This window comes from Erinaceus europaeus, chromosome 12 (genome assembly GCF_950295315.1).
Source record: "Erinaceus europaeus chromosome 12, mEriEur2.1, whole genome shotgun sequence".
In the NCBI taxonomy this organism is placed as follows: Eukaryota; Metazoa; Chordata; class Mammalia; order Eulipotyphla; family Erinaceidae; genus Erinaceus; species Erinaceus europaeus.
In genome coordinates this window covers 57,101,357-57,116,016 of record NC_080173.1, presented here as the reverse complement: position 1 = coordinate 57,116,016, position 14,660 = coordinate 57,101,357, and the positions used below count along the sequence as shown (strand labels likewise).

Below are 14,660 nucleotides of genomic sequence, written 5' to 3'. Positions count from 1 at the left end.
CTCTACTCTGTTCTGTATACTGTGGGAGGGGATTGAATCTGAGACTTTGGAGCCTTAGGCATGATAATTGAGTCTTTTTGCATAATAATGTGCTATCTCCCTTTTCCCATTAATTAGTTCTTTAAGTCATCTTAGAAAGTTTAACTAGAGACAGTTCCCAGATTATACAATGGTTGACCTATACTTATCTTTTTTTTTTCTTTTCAATGGTGTGATTTTTTTTTTTTTGTAGAAACCTTTTCACCATATACTTTCGTGAAACTAGACAACTACTGTAAGCTGCAGCTCCCAGTCAGAACACTCAGTTTTCCATATTTCCTGTTTACAGTGGGTTTATAAGGATAAAACTCCATTAGAAGCACAGAAAAAAGAAGGAGGAGGAGGGGAAGAAGAAGAAAAATAAGAAGGAGAGGAGAAGGAGAAGAAGATGATGACAATGGAAGAAACCTGTAATAGTTTTTGTTTTCCTGACAGGATCCTGCTTGATTTTAGTTCCTACCAGAGTATCCAAAAATGTCTTCCCCACTGATGGGGAACAGCTAGGATATAGTTCTTTGGTTCCTTTGTCTGATTTACCTCTTCAGATAGTCTTTGCTTTTCCAGAAGGAAAAGGCATATCCAGACTGACTCAAGGTTGCACCCTGCTGGCTTAAAGTAGACAGCTGGTGGCAAGTAAAGAGAAGAATCTGTTGCAGTTTTGTGGCTAGTTTGGATATGTAAGTCCCAGGAACATTACAGACCCTATTTTCTTATACCAGTGAGCCTTAACCAAGCTTTTAGTTATTTGATTCTGTGGCACTTTCACTCTGCATTTCCATACTAGTAGCTGTAACTAAAGCATATCAAAATAAAAAAAAATTGAAAACTTTGAGCCTTGAAGGCAAATGAGAAATTTTGAGGAGTGGTGCTCACATTCATCTTGATAAGGAGCCTTAGTGTCTTCCCTTGGTTAATGAAGACTATTGAAAAAAATGAACACAAGTAGTTATTGATTGAACTGAATCCAATAATCCAAAAATGATTTTGGCAATACTTTAAAATTGCAAATGACTCTGTCTGAAATTCATTTACACATTAATTTTTAAATTTGTATTATATTTTTATTAGTCATTTAATAGTGATTTATAAGATTATAATAAAATAGAGGACTAATTCTACACTATCTCATTATCAAAGTTCTGAACCCCCCAGCCCCTGCAGTGGTAAGTACCATCATTCTCCCAATGTCACAGACATTATATATATATGTATGTGTGTGTGTGTGTGTGTGTGTGTGTGTATGCATGTGTGTGTGTGTGTTCAAGTTCATGTGTTTCAATTCTCTAAATCCCACATATGAGGAAAATCATATGGCAGATATCCATCATCACTTCCTTTCTTATTTCACTAATTGTAATTATTTTCAATTCCATTCATTTTGTCCCAAAGAACACAATATAGTCATTTTTAACTGCTGAGTAGTACTCCATTAAATACATGTCCCATTATTTCTTTCCTTTTTTCTTTTTGTAGTTATAAAATTCAACAGTTTTTTTTTTTTTAATTCCATCGTTAAAGGCCTCCACCTCCCCTTACTCTAAGTATTCCTTATGGATTTTTTTCCTCTTCCTTCTTTCCTTTCTTCTTTCCTTCCTTCCTTCCTTCCTCCCTTCCTTTCTTTCTTTCTCTTTCTTTCTTTCTTTCTTTCTTTCTTTCTTTCTTTCTTTCTCATAACAGATATTTTAATCTTTTAATCAGAAAAATAAAAAGGCACGCACCAGAGAAGCACATGGGCTATTTGAGCAAAGATAGCTGACCTCATATGGAAACTGATGCCCATAATTATTTACTTCTAAGGTTCAACTTTCACTTTCTTTCTAAGCCACATTACACTACCTAACTAGGTATGATTCTCTTTTTCTCTTCTTTCTCAGGTAAAGGAAATAGCTGTTGACTTCTTCAGATGTTCTCTTTACTTTCAGTGTTGGAGAAAAAAACAAAAGTTCCTGGACATAAAAGTTTTCAGTCTCATTGGAACTGAGGTTCAGAACCCTATGGCTATCTTTCCCTAATGTTTTCCCCCTCTGGGAGTATGAACTAACATTCTTTTTGGAGTGCAGAAGGAAGGAGTTCTGGCTTCTTTAATAGCTTCTCATCTGAACATGAACATTGGGTGTTCAATCCATATTCCAAGCCTGTCTCTATTGTTCCCTAATGAAGTAGGGATCTGGAGAAATGATGCTCCAGGACCCTGTTGGTGAGGTTATCTACCCAGGGAGGTCAGGATGGAATCAGAGTAGCATCTTGAACTTGATGGCTGAAAGGCAGTAATATATAAATCAAGACAAAATGTTTAATAAACAGCAAGAAAGAATACGATTAGAGTTAATAATAGGGACCCTACAGTAAAGGGGGAAAACTAGGATGTCTAAGTTAGGTATGTTTCTAGGAGCCCAGGACTTTAGTAATTTTTGCTTGAACTTAATAGCTAAGATTAAAGTGGACTAGAAATTATCTGGGAAGATAGGGTTAGAGTATAGAATTGAACTTGAAATGAGTTAAGGCAGATAGTATCTCCCATACCTGATATATATATTTGACTGTTTAAGATATCAATCTGACCCAGGGCCCATGAACCTGTGTAGTGTCTGAGTCCCTATCAGTCCAAGCTCATTGTCCATGGTCATAGACGGGGACATTCTAAACTGCATACATTAATGGATTAGTCCTCCTCGAGTGGCAGAGTAAGATTAAACAGTCTTTCTTTGCAGAATGGGGAAGCCCTTACTAGTGCTAGTTTGTAGTGAGGGTAAGGCCCACAAAAGGGTGAATGAGAACATTCCTGATGGAAATGACCAGTGATGGCAAACAGAGGGAAGCCTTAGAGGTTTAGGACCATAATATCTATGGGGGGAGTCCAGATTCTATGACTAAGATCCCAGCTAATTAGACTTCATGACATTTGAGAAAGTGGACATCATTAGCTGCATTCTCCTCGTTTTTGTCCAAGAAAAGACCTAAACTGATAAGAATAGGATGTCTGCCCCTTTCCTATTTTAAGGGAGAGTTCATTGATTAAAAAGTAACCAGAATAAATAAGGATTAAAAAAAAAGTAAAAAGGGGCCGGGTGCTGGCGCACTTGGTTAAGTGCATATGTTACGATGTTCAAGGACCCAGGTTCTAGCCCCTGGTTCTCACCTGCAGGGGGAATGCTTCACAAATGGTGAAGCAGGGCTGCAGGTGTCTCTCTGTCTCTCTCCCTATCTCCCCCTTTCCTCTTGATTTCTGGGTCTTCCTATCCAATAAATAAAGATTTAAAAAAATTAAAAAGTAACAAGGAACTCCTATTTTATTGAGAGGAATTAGTGACTATAGAACAAGACATTTTTACATTTTTAACAGTTGATAATTTAAATATTTAAGATTTAATATATAACCATTTAAAACTTTTTTTTTTTTGCCACCAGGGTTATCACTGGGGCTTGGTATAAATACTACAAATCCACTGCTCCTGGAGACTATTTTTTTCCCTTTTGTTGCCCTTGTTGTTTATTGTTGTCGTTATTATTATTGTTGTTATTGTTGGATAGGACAAAGAGAAATCAAGAGAGGAGGAGAAGACAGAAGGGGGAGATAAAGATAGACACCTGCAGATCTGCTTCACCGCTTGTGAAGCGACCCCCCCTTACTGGTGGGGGCAGAGGGCTCGAACCGGGATCCTTTGCTGGTCTTTGCACTTTGCACCATGTGCGCTTAACCCACTGCGCTACCACTAAAACTTGTTTTTCTAAAGATAATAATGACTTATGGGAAATAAAATGAAATACAAATCCAAGTGTAATATTTATTCCATTACCTCTCCTAAGCAAAAATTAAACATAAACTATTATCAGCTCATAAGGTTCACCAGTTTAAAAGATTTATTAAAAGTATTTGAATAGATGAGCTTAAAGTCATCACTTGATTATAAGTCCAGGTGACATTTACCACACCTCTATATATTTTAGTACCTGACAACAAATAGCACATTTATATTTTTCTAAGAGAGCCCTAGTCTTACAACTTCCTTTGGGTGCAACTGTTGTTAAATTCATCACAGGGTTATGGCTACTCATACTGCTTCAGTTCTGCTTGACAGGAGGTTCTTTTGGTGTTAATGAGTTTTCTCCTCTGTCTAGGAGCACCCAGAGAATAGATTCAGAACTGTGTAGGTTTCCTATCATGGAAACACAACTCCTTAGTTAAATTCACACAAGAATGCCAATGTGAAAACATTCTGTTGTGGAAGTTGAAATCCTAGAAATCCATTTGCAAGTGAAGTGAAATATTGAAAGTTCTACAGTAGGGTCCTATTCACTGCACTGGTTTAGAAATGAAATACATCTTAGTACCTCCCAGTTGCATCTTTCCTCATTTATGAATATCTTCAATTTGTAATAAAAAGGAAGTTATTCCACATTGGCATTTGCTGTTTAATAATATTTGGTTGTGAGAGGGGATAGATTTTTTTCCCCCAAATGTAGACTGTGAAACTGGTGAGTATACACCTAGGGCTTAGAGTGGCCAAGGAATGGCTTACAATTAAGTCAATGTATGTGGAAAAAGACAACGGAACATAGGTTTAAGTTATTTGAGTTTGATGCATTTCAGTGAAGTATGAAAAGCCCCACACAAGGTCCTTAGTGTCATCAGGGATTGTCAGATAATGCCTTTAAGACTTTAGGTCACAAAAATTTGTAGTGATTCATTGCATTAAAAATTAAAACATAGTTTGATGACTTCACTGTACACTGACAGACAGAATTTGTCCTTTTGGGGTATTCTTCTTCCCCACTAACTCTTGAAGGGTCCCTGCAGAGATGATGCCACTATGTTCACAATCCATGTCATCACCAGGATCTTTAGTATCATCTATCTTTGTATTCCACATAGCTGTTTGTCCTGTCAATGATCTGTCCTTTGTGTCACTTGTCTAGCACACTCTACACGTTGGCATACTACCACAGTTGCTTCTACTTCTGCTACCATTCTGCATTGATTTTAGAGCTGCTGCAGTCAATTTTCCTTAACATTCTAACTCAAGTAGAAGCACATAAATTTACACAAAACATGTTACAATGTTTATTAGGAGTGTGAAGAAATAGCTATTGGAGGAAGTCACTGAAAGGACATGACTGACTATTGACCTCCAAGGCAACTGAAGGCTCTGCACTCCTCCTCTGTATTGTTTGCTTGGTAGACAGTACGGGACAGAGGCAAAAAGAGGTAGTGAAAGAGTACGCCATACTAAAGCTTCCTTCAATGCAGTAGGAGCCTGGTTGGAACCTTGGTCACACACATGGCAAACCAGTGCACTATCTAAGGGAGCTATTTTGCCAGCCCTCTACCTGCATTTGGAATGTATGCTCTGCCCACTGTCCCCACATAGGATACTATTTTCAAGGATGTAGTCTAGAGAGAATCATGTGCTGCTGAAACCATTTAAGACTATACAATGGATCCTATGAATGCTTCTATATAAATTTAAGATTCCAGAGGTCACAGGTGAGAATTTACTTGTCTTGTCAGCACTCCATTTAACCCCAAATGTAAATCACCTTGTTTATTAAAACCACCCACCAATCCAGATTGAGCTGTCTTTCTTTGGACTCTCCTTGATCTTTTGTCCACAGGGAATCAGTTTCACATTTAACCCAGGATGTTCCTAATTTTGCAAACCAGCAACAGTAGAAAGAAAAAGAACTCCAGAGGTCAAATGGTAACAAATTTGTAACAAGACAGCACAGATCTTATTGGTCTCTCTCAGTTTATGTTTCTGTCTTGCTGTTAGTCTCCCTGACTAGCTCACAGAACACATTTCCACAGCAGAGTTCAGCTTTCCCATCACCTCTAAATATGCTTCTGAATGTGAACACTTCTTTGTCTCTTGTCCCAATTCAGTGAAAAGGAAGTATTCATTGATCATCAATGGTCTAATGTTCATTTCTTCCAAATTTTTCATTTCTGTTTCAAGATCTCCAGGAATAAACTAACTGGGTAGTTAATCTTCAATGGAACTTTACTACTTAGTAATAAAGAAACTTAATCTTTGTTCCCAGCAGTGTAGTCATATACTGTAAAGAAATAAGTCAAATGCCAATGAAAAATGTAAAGGCACAGCTATACCATCAAAACTTCTTTTAAAAAGACTATATATATATAATTAATTTATTTTGGAGACAGTGAAAAATTGAGAGGGGAGAGAGAGTGAGACTGAGAGCAAGGGGGTGGGGGGACAACACTGTTACACAACTTGTGAAGCTTCTCCTGCCTTCTACAGGTGGGGACCAGAGTCTCTTGAACCTGGGTCTTTGAACATGGTAACATCCAGTTAACCAGGTGCATCACCACTCAGCCCCTCAAATCTACTTTACAAGACAATTTCCAAATTAAAGGAACAACTTGGATAAATGGAGAGATGGTTCAGCAGAAGACTGCTATCATTGCACACATGAAGTCATGGCTATGATCCCTGGTATTGAGTAAAGTGCATAGTGAAATGAAATTTCTCTTTTAAAACAGAAAGAAAAACACTCCTTTAGTTTTTAACATTACTCAGAGTCTGAGTAATTTAGTGGAAACATTGTATATAGAGCAATTTTTCTAAGCCTGGTTTATTATGTATATCTATGACAACAGCCTCTGCCATATATTTGAAAAGCTAGTCATTCACTTGGAATGATGATTTTGAGGTATGCTTGACATAAATAGCTGTGTTTAAAGTGAACAATTTGATGAGTCTTGATATATATATATATATATATATATGTACATACATGCATATAGTCATAAATTGTTAATACAAGGGAGCTGGGCGGTAGCACAACAGGTTACGCGCACGTGGCGTGAAGTGCAAGGACTGGCATAAGGATCCTGGTTCGAGCCCCCAGCTCCCCATCTGCAGGGGAGTCACTTCACAGGCAGATCTGCAGGTGTCTATCTTTCTCTTCCCCTCTCTGTCTTCCCTTCCTCTCTCCATTTCTCTCTGTCCTATCCAAGAACAGTGACATCAATAACAACAACAATAGCAACAAAAGGAAATAAATAAATAAATAAATATTTAAAAGTCTAAAAATTGTTAATACAATGAAGTAACAGATGTACCCATTGTCTTAAAAACTTTCATTGAGTTCCTTCCATTTGTCCTTCTTGTCTTCTTCGCTTCCCTCCTTAAGCAACCACAATTTTTCTCCAGCTATATAAGGTCTGGATAATGGAAACCAAATGAAATAGTGAGCTTTTTGTACCTAAATACAGCTTGACTGAGAGAGTCGAGGAGTGAAGAGAGACTGGCCTTGTCTTTTTAAATGTTAATTTTTATGACTGATTTAACATTGGTTTACCAAAATATCAGATCTGAAGAATGCCATTTTATATTTATAGGTGTGCATACAATTTACTGAACTTATGCTCAGCATCGGGGGGAATGTGTCTTAAAGAATTTCAAACTCTCAAAAATTTTACACATATATAAGTAACTCTTCTTCTTTTATAAGGGAAAGAGATGCTAAAAGTCTGGGAATTTAGTTGAGAGAAGAAGAAAAAGAACACAAAAGAGGGAGTCGGTTGGCAGCACAGCAGATTAAGTGCACTTGGTGCAAAGCACAAGGACCTGCATAAGAATTGCAGTAGGATCCAGGCTCCCCACCTGCAGGGGAGTTGCTTCACAAGCAGCAAAGCAGGTCTGCAGGTGTTTATCTTTCTCTCCGCCTCTCTGTCTTCCCCTCCTCTCTCCATTTCTCTCTGTCCTAACCAACAATGACGGCAACAATCATAACAACAACCATAAACAAAACAAGGGCAACAAAGGGGAATAAATAAATAAATAATAAAAATAAAAGAACAGAAAAGAATTCAGTATTGTCCTCTCTTGGGGGACAGAACTGTAACTCTCTGCTATATGACAGCTGGAGTTGACACTCACAGTTGAGTTACACATATAGACAAGACTTTTATTATACATGTAACATAGTTTCATTGAATTTGTAATGAATATGTGTATAGCAAGGAAAAAGATAAAACATAAATGGCAGGAATAATAGAGTGACTGTAGTTGTTAAGATATAGGCACAAGTTAATTACAACAGGAAAAGCTATAAAGAATACATATCTTTAGCTATATGAAAAATTCTTTTATTGACTTAAGAATAAACACTTTAAGAAAAATCTGAAAACAAAAGTCACACAGGTTTGAAGGCTTCTATTTAAAACACTCTTCTGTGGAATTATTTTCTGGACTAAGATGGAGACTTTCTTAGAAAACATCTTAGAATCTTAGAAAAAACTCAAAAGGACACTTTTCTTCTAGAAGATGCTAAAATGAAACTAAATGTTGAGGGATTTCTGTGCTCAGTGCTGTGTTCTAAGTATCAAGAACAGAATTGGCAATGGGCACTCTGTTTCTTTCATTAGTAATGTTCTTGATTATTCTTAATTTCTTTCTCCCAGTTCCCATATAGTTAGATAAAAAAAACAGTGTAATACACCATCATGTCCTATTCATCCTTTGATTGACTTCTAGCTGTGTCATGTGTAAACTTTTGATCTAAGTATAAAGCGACCTCCTGGTCATGATACTTTTCATCTCACTGAGTATAAAAGGAGATGTCTTGGCATGATTTCTGAGTTTTGAGTGCCTGGTTGTGATTTCTACACTACTAGCAACTAATATCTATAGAGTTGAGGTAAATAACTACTCTGGGCCTCAATTTTATCATATGAAAGTGGGAGCAATAACAGTATTTCTCTTTTATGGGCTTTATAATGATTAAGATAATTCCTATATGGTATATGACAATGTCTGACACATAGCAGGCAGTAATGCATGCTATCATTGTAAATTAATTGAATACTATCACGAGTTAATGGTTTGAGGTTTTTTTCTTAATTGGTAGAAGAGTAGATTATTCTTTGAATGGGCTGAAAGCAAGAATACAGTATGAAAAGAAGGAAATTAAGGAAGTATAATTTTACCATCATTTACTTTTTTTGGCAATATGTAGAAAGAAAAATATCCTGTAAGCTTTTTGAAAGCAAGGACTATAAACTTTCACTTATTAAGTCCAAGGATCTTACCATAATGTTTGGCACATATAAGACACCCACTTACTATTTGTATAACTCATATTAAATAAATGGATCTTGATAGAAAAATCCAGGCACTTGGTATCTGCTTCCAGAAAGAACTCTCCTGCTGACAGCAAATTCCATTTCCCAACTGCAGCAGATATTTCACTGTCTATAAAACTCCCTAAGGCAAAATCTGTCCATCTTTGGAAAACTGCTTTTCTTCTTGTTTCCCTTTAGTGTAGTGGATTTTTAAGAAACAGAGATAGACAACAAACTGCCCATTCCACCCCTGCCTCCACCCCAATTTTTACAATGGGTTAATTCTCACTATCTCATCTTCTTTCAATGTTCCAAGGTCTCCGTGTTTTTCCTATTATAACTCAAACCAAAAAATCTCTGTTTAAGAATATCAGACTAGGGAGTCGGGCGGTAGCCTAGTGGGTTAAGCGCATGTGGCGCAAAGCTCAAGGACCGGCGTAAGGATCCCGGTTCGAGCCCCTGGCTCCCCACCTGCAGGGGAGTCCCTTCACAGGTGGTGAAGCAGGTATGCAGGTGTCTATCTTTCTCTCCCCCTCTCTGTCTTCTCCTCCTCTCTCCATTTCTCTCTGTCCTATCCAGCAACGACGACATCAATAATAGCTACAACAATAAAAACAACAAGGGCAACAAAAGGGAATAAATAAATAAAAAATACAAAAAAAAAGAATATCAGACTTTCTTTATCTGGGCCTAGATTTATTTATTTTATTATTTTTTGTAATTTTATTGGGGGTGAGTGGTTTACAGCGTAGCTGGTGAGATATAGGTATCGTTTTTCATCGCCCCATGATAGTATCTGCAAAACACTCTCACCCCCCAACTCAAGTCCTTTTCCAACATTATGTACCAAGACCTCAAATTTTTCTCATTCCACTCTCACACCAGACCCCTCTCTTCCCATCCTTCCCCAGAGTCCTTTGCTTTGGTGCACTATACTACATTCAGTCCAAGTTTTACTTTGTGTTTTCCTTTTGTCCTTGCTTCTTTACAACTTACTTATTTATTTACTTGTTAAATTACTAGAGAAGGATAGAGAGAAGGAAAAAAAAAAGTATAGATGGAAGGGGAGATCTAAAGGAAGAGAGAGAGAGAAAGAGATCTGCAGCACTGCTTCAAGGAGTCTTTTCCCTCCTGTGGTGGGGAGAAGGGGCTTGAAACTAGTGTAATATATGAGCTCAACCAAGTGAGCCAACACCCAGCCGCCCCACATTCTTAGCTCCCCCCCATCCTCCTTTAAGTTCCACCTATGAGTGAGATCAACATATTTATTTTTCTCTTTTTGGCTTATTTTATGTAACAGGATTCTTTTAAGTTCCTGGCAAAATAAGGTGAAGGAGATTACTGGGCCTAGATTTTCAAGATGTTAACTACCTTGAGTCAGTTGCCATCCTCTCAGAAAACACAGTCCTTGGCGCCACAGTTCCTTCTTAAAGAGTGGGCTTGTGAGAGGCCTGTTTCATTTTCAAATCCAGGAAGGCAGCAGACTTGTAGTTGGGGCTGAAGTTTGCCAGTCTGGCTGTCCTCTCTCCCACCCCCACTTTCTACCTCCCACTTCTAACGCTGTTCAGCACAAACTCGCCAGACTTTTGGGCAATGAAAATCAGTTCAAGAGTTCTGGAAACCCTGCAGTATAACTCCTTTGGGTACAACCCCGCACCTTCTGATACCAAGCAGCCTGTGAGACACTGATTCTGCTGATAAAGGGCACCCTTTTCCTGCAGCTCCCGTTTCCTTTAGGCATCCTTTAGCTGTTACTAGACCAAGGCTGTCACTAAAATGGCCTTTCAACGTCGAAAATTTAAACAGCGCACCTCCACCCCCAACCCCGGGTTATGTGTGTTTGTGTGTGTGCCTCCGCATTTCTGCAAAATCGCCAAACGTCACAGTTTGCAATCTGAACGAAGGTTCCGAGAAATCTGAGCTCTTTCAAGGGATTCCCCTACCTAGCACTCTTCGTCAACATTTCTATAGAGGTAGGTCAAGGGCTTTCTAAAACCACTGCTCCAAGGAGAGGTAATATAAAATTTGCCGAGATTTTTTTTTCTTCTCTCTACTCCCCCCTCCTTGCGCTCAAACAGTCCGGAGCGCGGACTCCGACCTTTGCAGTGCCAGCGGCCCACCATGTGCAAGTCCCAGTCTAGTTGCTGCAAGCCTTTCTGAGGAACCGCTCCTCCCCGGCTCGGGATGTGGGTGGTGCTCTCACCGCCCCCACCTTCCCCAGGGGCCTAGGAGAGCCGCGCGCCTGGCGTGAGTGTGCGCGCACGCGGGTTTGCTGGGGAGTGGAAGCTGCAGAGTGCCGCTGAGTATTCTAGAGCAAAAGCCTCCAAAGCGCTTGAGCTTCCCGAAAGAAAAAAAATAGAGATAAATAAATAAACAAATAAATAAATAAATAAATGCAAAGCAGGGAAGCCCGTTTCCCTAAAGCCCAGGTTTGCTACAGGCTTGAATCCTCCCAGTGCTGGGCAGAGGCGCGGTTGGCAGCGTCCACAGCTCCCACCTGGACTTGGAAGGACGGTTTTCCTCTCCTCTGGGAGGGGAGGGAGGCAAGGGACTCTCAGGCAAGAGTTGCGCTAGGAACGTGCAAAGAGGAGAGCTCAGAGGTAAGTAGCGTTCTGGCACTCAAGCGGAAAGAGAGAAGGATGAGAAAGATAGGACAGGGACCAGAGGGAGAGGGCAGGAATGAATTATGCAGGGAAAAAAAATCCCCAATATTCCGCAGCAGAGGGAGCGCAGCACAGCCCTCCCATGATGACTCCCGCCCAGGTCTCCCGCGCCAAATGGGTTGGCGCGAAGTTCTTTTTAAGGAGGAGAGTTACTTCCAAATCCTGGAGGGTGACGGCGGCAGCCAGGGCCCGGCAGAGCATAGTTGGAGCCCTAGATTGGAACCGAGGCGGTGGCCGCTTCGGCTCGGAGTCCTCAAACCCAGCCGATTTGTGCCCATGGCGGCTTTCTGCCTCAGCTCCCCAGCTCGGCCTGCAGCCTCCACCCCGGGGCGCCCCTTAGCGAGGCTCACGCGGGGCCTCCCAGCGGCGGCGTGGACGCTCACCTGGCCTAGCCTCCCCCTCCTCCCCCCAACTCCTCCTCCCGCCCCTACCTGCCCTCCTCCTCCGCCTGGAATCTGGAAGCCTCGGGTTCCGTAGGCGAGGAAATAACGACCCCTGCAGTTGCATTGCGGAAAGTCTCGGTGGCAGCCGCGGCGCTAGTTGCGGGCGATAGAAGCAAGGCAACTGGGGGTTCCGGGGAGCCTAGAAAAATAGCCTGAGAACTGAAAGCGCGACGTGCGACGTGGGGAGCCCGTAGGCCCCCGACGTTCCCGGGCCCCAAGCTCCCGACAACCGGGACTGGAGCTCCGCTCAGGACGCGCTGCGGGCAAGCGGCGCAGAGGCAGCGGGCTGTGCGCGGACTCGGGGAGCAGGGCGGGTCAGCGAGGCTGCCGGCAATAACCCCCTGCCTTTCTTGTCTCTCTTCCTGCTGTGTTTGCTTGCTCCCCCCACCCCTGAACCCCGGAAACAGGAGAAGAAGGGCCCCCGAAGTGGAGCTGCCACCTTCTGACCATGCCCCGGTGAGGGGGGCGGACTTCGAGGACAACTTGTGCTGGACCACCCGGGCTTAGCCAGCGAGCTTCGAGCTGCCGGGCCCCGGAACTGCGCGGCGCGGCCCGGTGGGGGTTCTCGTCTATGTCTTCTTGGGGCGCCTGGCGGTTCGGGGTCTCGATTCTGCAGAAAGAGCCCAGCGCTGGTGGCTTCAGGTGGCTGCCGCCGCCGCCGTTGCTAGTGCCCGACACAGAGACCCGCGAGCGGGGAGACCTCCGGGGCAGCGAGGCATCGGACATGTGTCAGCACATCTGGGGAGCTCATCCGTCGAGCCCAAGGGAAGCTTTGCTGGAACAATTCGAACTGCGATATTGATCTGGGGGGTGACCGTCCCCGGCAGACTGTCGAGTGGGAGTGCGAGTGTGCGCTCGCTTGCTCGCAGGAGTGTGGGGTGTGTATGTGTGTGTGCCGTGTCGGGCTTCCCCCCCCACTCCCCCGTTTTCCCGTCGAGTGATGTTCTTGGAATGAGAATCAGAGGATGGAAATAGTCTGGGAGGTGCTTTTTCTTCTTCAAGCAAATTTCATCGTCTGCATATCAGGTATGGGACGCGCTGGACTCGCGGGGAGATTTGGGTTATATTGTGCTATACGGGGTTTTATTGTGTAGACAGTCAAGTCGCCGCGGGGGTGGGAAGGGAGGGGGAAGCAGTGGCAGCTCTGCGGATTTTCTGTCTTCAGAATTAAACACCGTCAAAGCTCGAGAAGTGTGTGTGTGTGTGTGTGTGTGTGTGTGTGTGTGTGTGTGTGTGTGTGTGTGTGTGTGTGTGTTACTATCTGTATGGAGTCCTGAAAGGTAGAAGGGATACAAAGATGAGAGGCTCATGGGTGTTCATTTTCAACTGCTTTTCTGGCTGAGAACTCTGGCGCCGAAATCTGAGCCTTGGCAACCCCACCCCCACCCTTTGGCTTTCAAAGTTCCCAAACTCTAGTGTCGCCAAGCTGGTAAAATGGATGCAGTGCCCTGCCCTGGTATTTTGGTACTTTCAAGAGACTGCGGGAGGATGTGGGTCTGGAGAGTACCCTTACTAGCAGGGGACCAGAGGGGTGTGGAGGTTCTCTGTGCCCTCCCCAAATACATCACAACCTGTTTGTGCTGGTCTGAAACATGTCAGCCAGTCTCCCCCCCCCCCACACACACACCTCCCATAAAAAGCAAAACCCATATGAAATAGCATAGCATCACTTTAGCTCATGGTCGTTCCTAATTCCCAGTGGTAAAGATGTGCTGGCTCAGACTCATGGAGCTCAGGCTGCTTGTGCCCCTCTATGATTTTAGTATTTAATAGGAAGTCAAAGTATTGAAGTGGGTGAGGCAGGGCTGCTTGTACCTAACTGCACTTCTGTCTTGAGAGGGATTCTATTTTCCAAATCTTCCCCTGTCTCAGTTGATATAGGGTATTAGTGCTGTAGAGGGAAAGTGTGGGAAAAAAGAAAAAAAAAAAAAAAAAAGCCAGAATTAACAGCCTTCTCCAGGCCAGTTCAGATCCTCCTCCCATTGACAGAGAGAACCCCACCCCCTTCATATCTGTTATTTCAGCTCACAGGTTAAGACCCATTTGCAGTACTCTTCCTGCATTCCCTCTGCAGAAATGGGGACTCAGCCAACTTCGCATAAAGTAATCTGAAGAGAAGAAGAGAGCATGAACCTTGCCCCCTCTGAAGAGACATATGAGCACACTGGTATGGAGGGACAAGGTTTCCTGCATCTTCCTGCAACCTAGCTAATCCCCACCCTCTGAGCCAGACCTAATTCTAGACATTAAAAACCCTTCTCTGTCTTTACCATAGACCTAGTTGCAAATGCTACCACTTAGTTTCAGTGTTCTCATAAGGCAGGAGGGGGGATCTTGAAATTATTCTGTTTGGGGCAGAAGCCGTACTTCTAAAATACTTGCTTCTGTAATACTAATACTGTAATTATAGTAATACTAATTACAGTA

General features: G+C 42.2%; 1 protein-coding gene across 2 annotated transcripts in view; it reads left to right on the top strand.

Annotated features, from left to right (window-relative positions):
* The first annotated feature begins 11,346 nt into the window (after nt 1–11,346).
* Nucleotides 11,347–14,660, top strand: part of CA10 (carbonic anhydrase 10) — a 690,501-nt gene continuing 687,187 nt past the window's right edge. Inside the window, exons 1-2 of one of the 2 annotated variants that reach the window (XM_060203765.1) lie at nt 11,347–11,727; nt 12,641–13,259. In XM_060203765.1, the coding sequence (XP_060059748.1) occupies nt 13,199–13,259 (61 nt within the window). In that variant the 5' untranslated portion in view covers nt 11,347–11,727; nt 12,641–13,198. Of the gene's footprint in view, nt 11,728–12,288; nt 13,260–14,660 lie in introns of those variants that run through there. The other variant, XM_007528923.3, reaches the window with a different exon arrangement.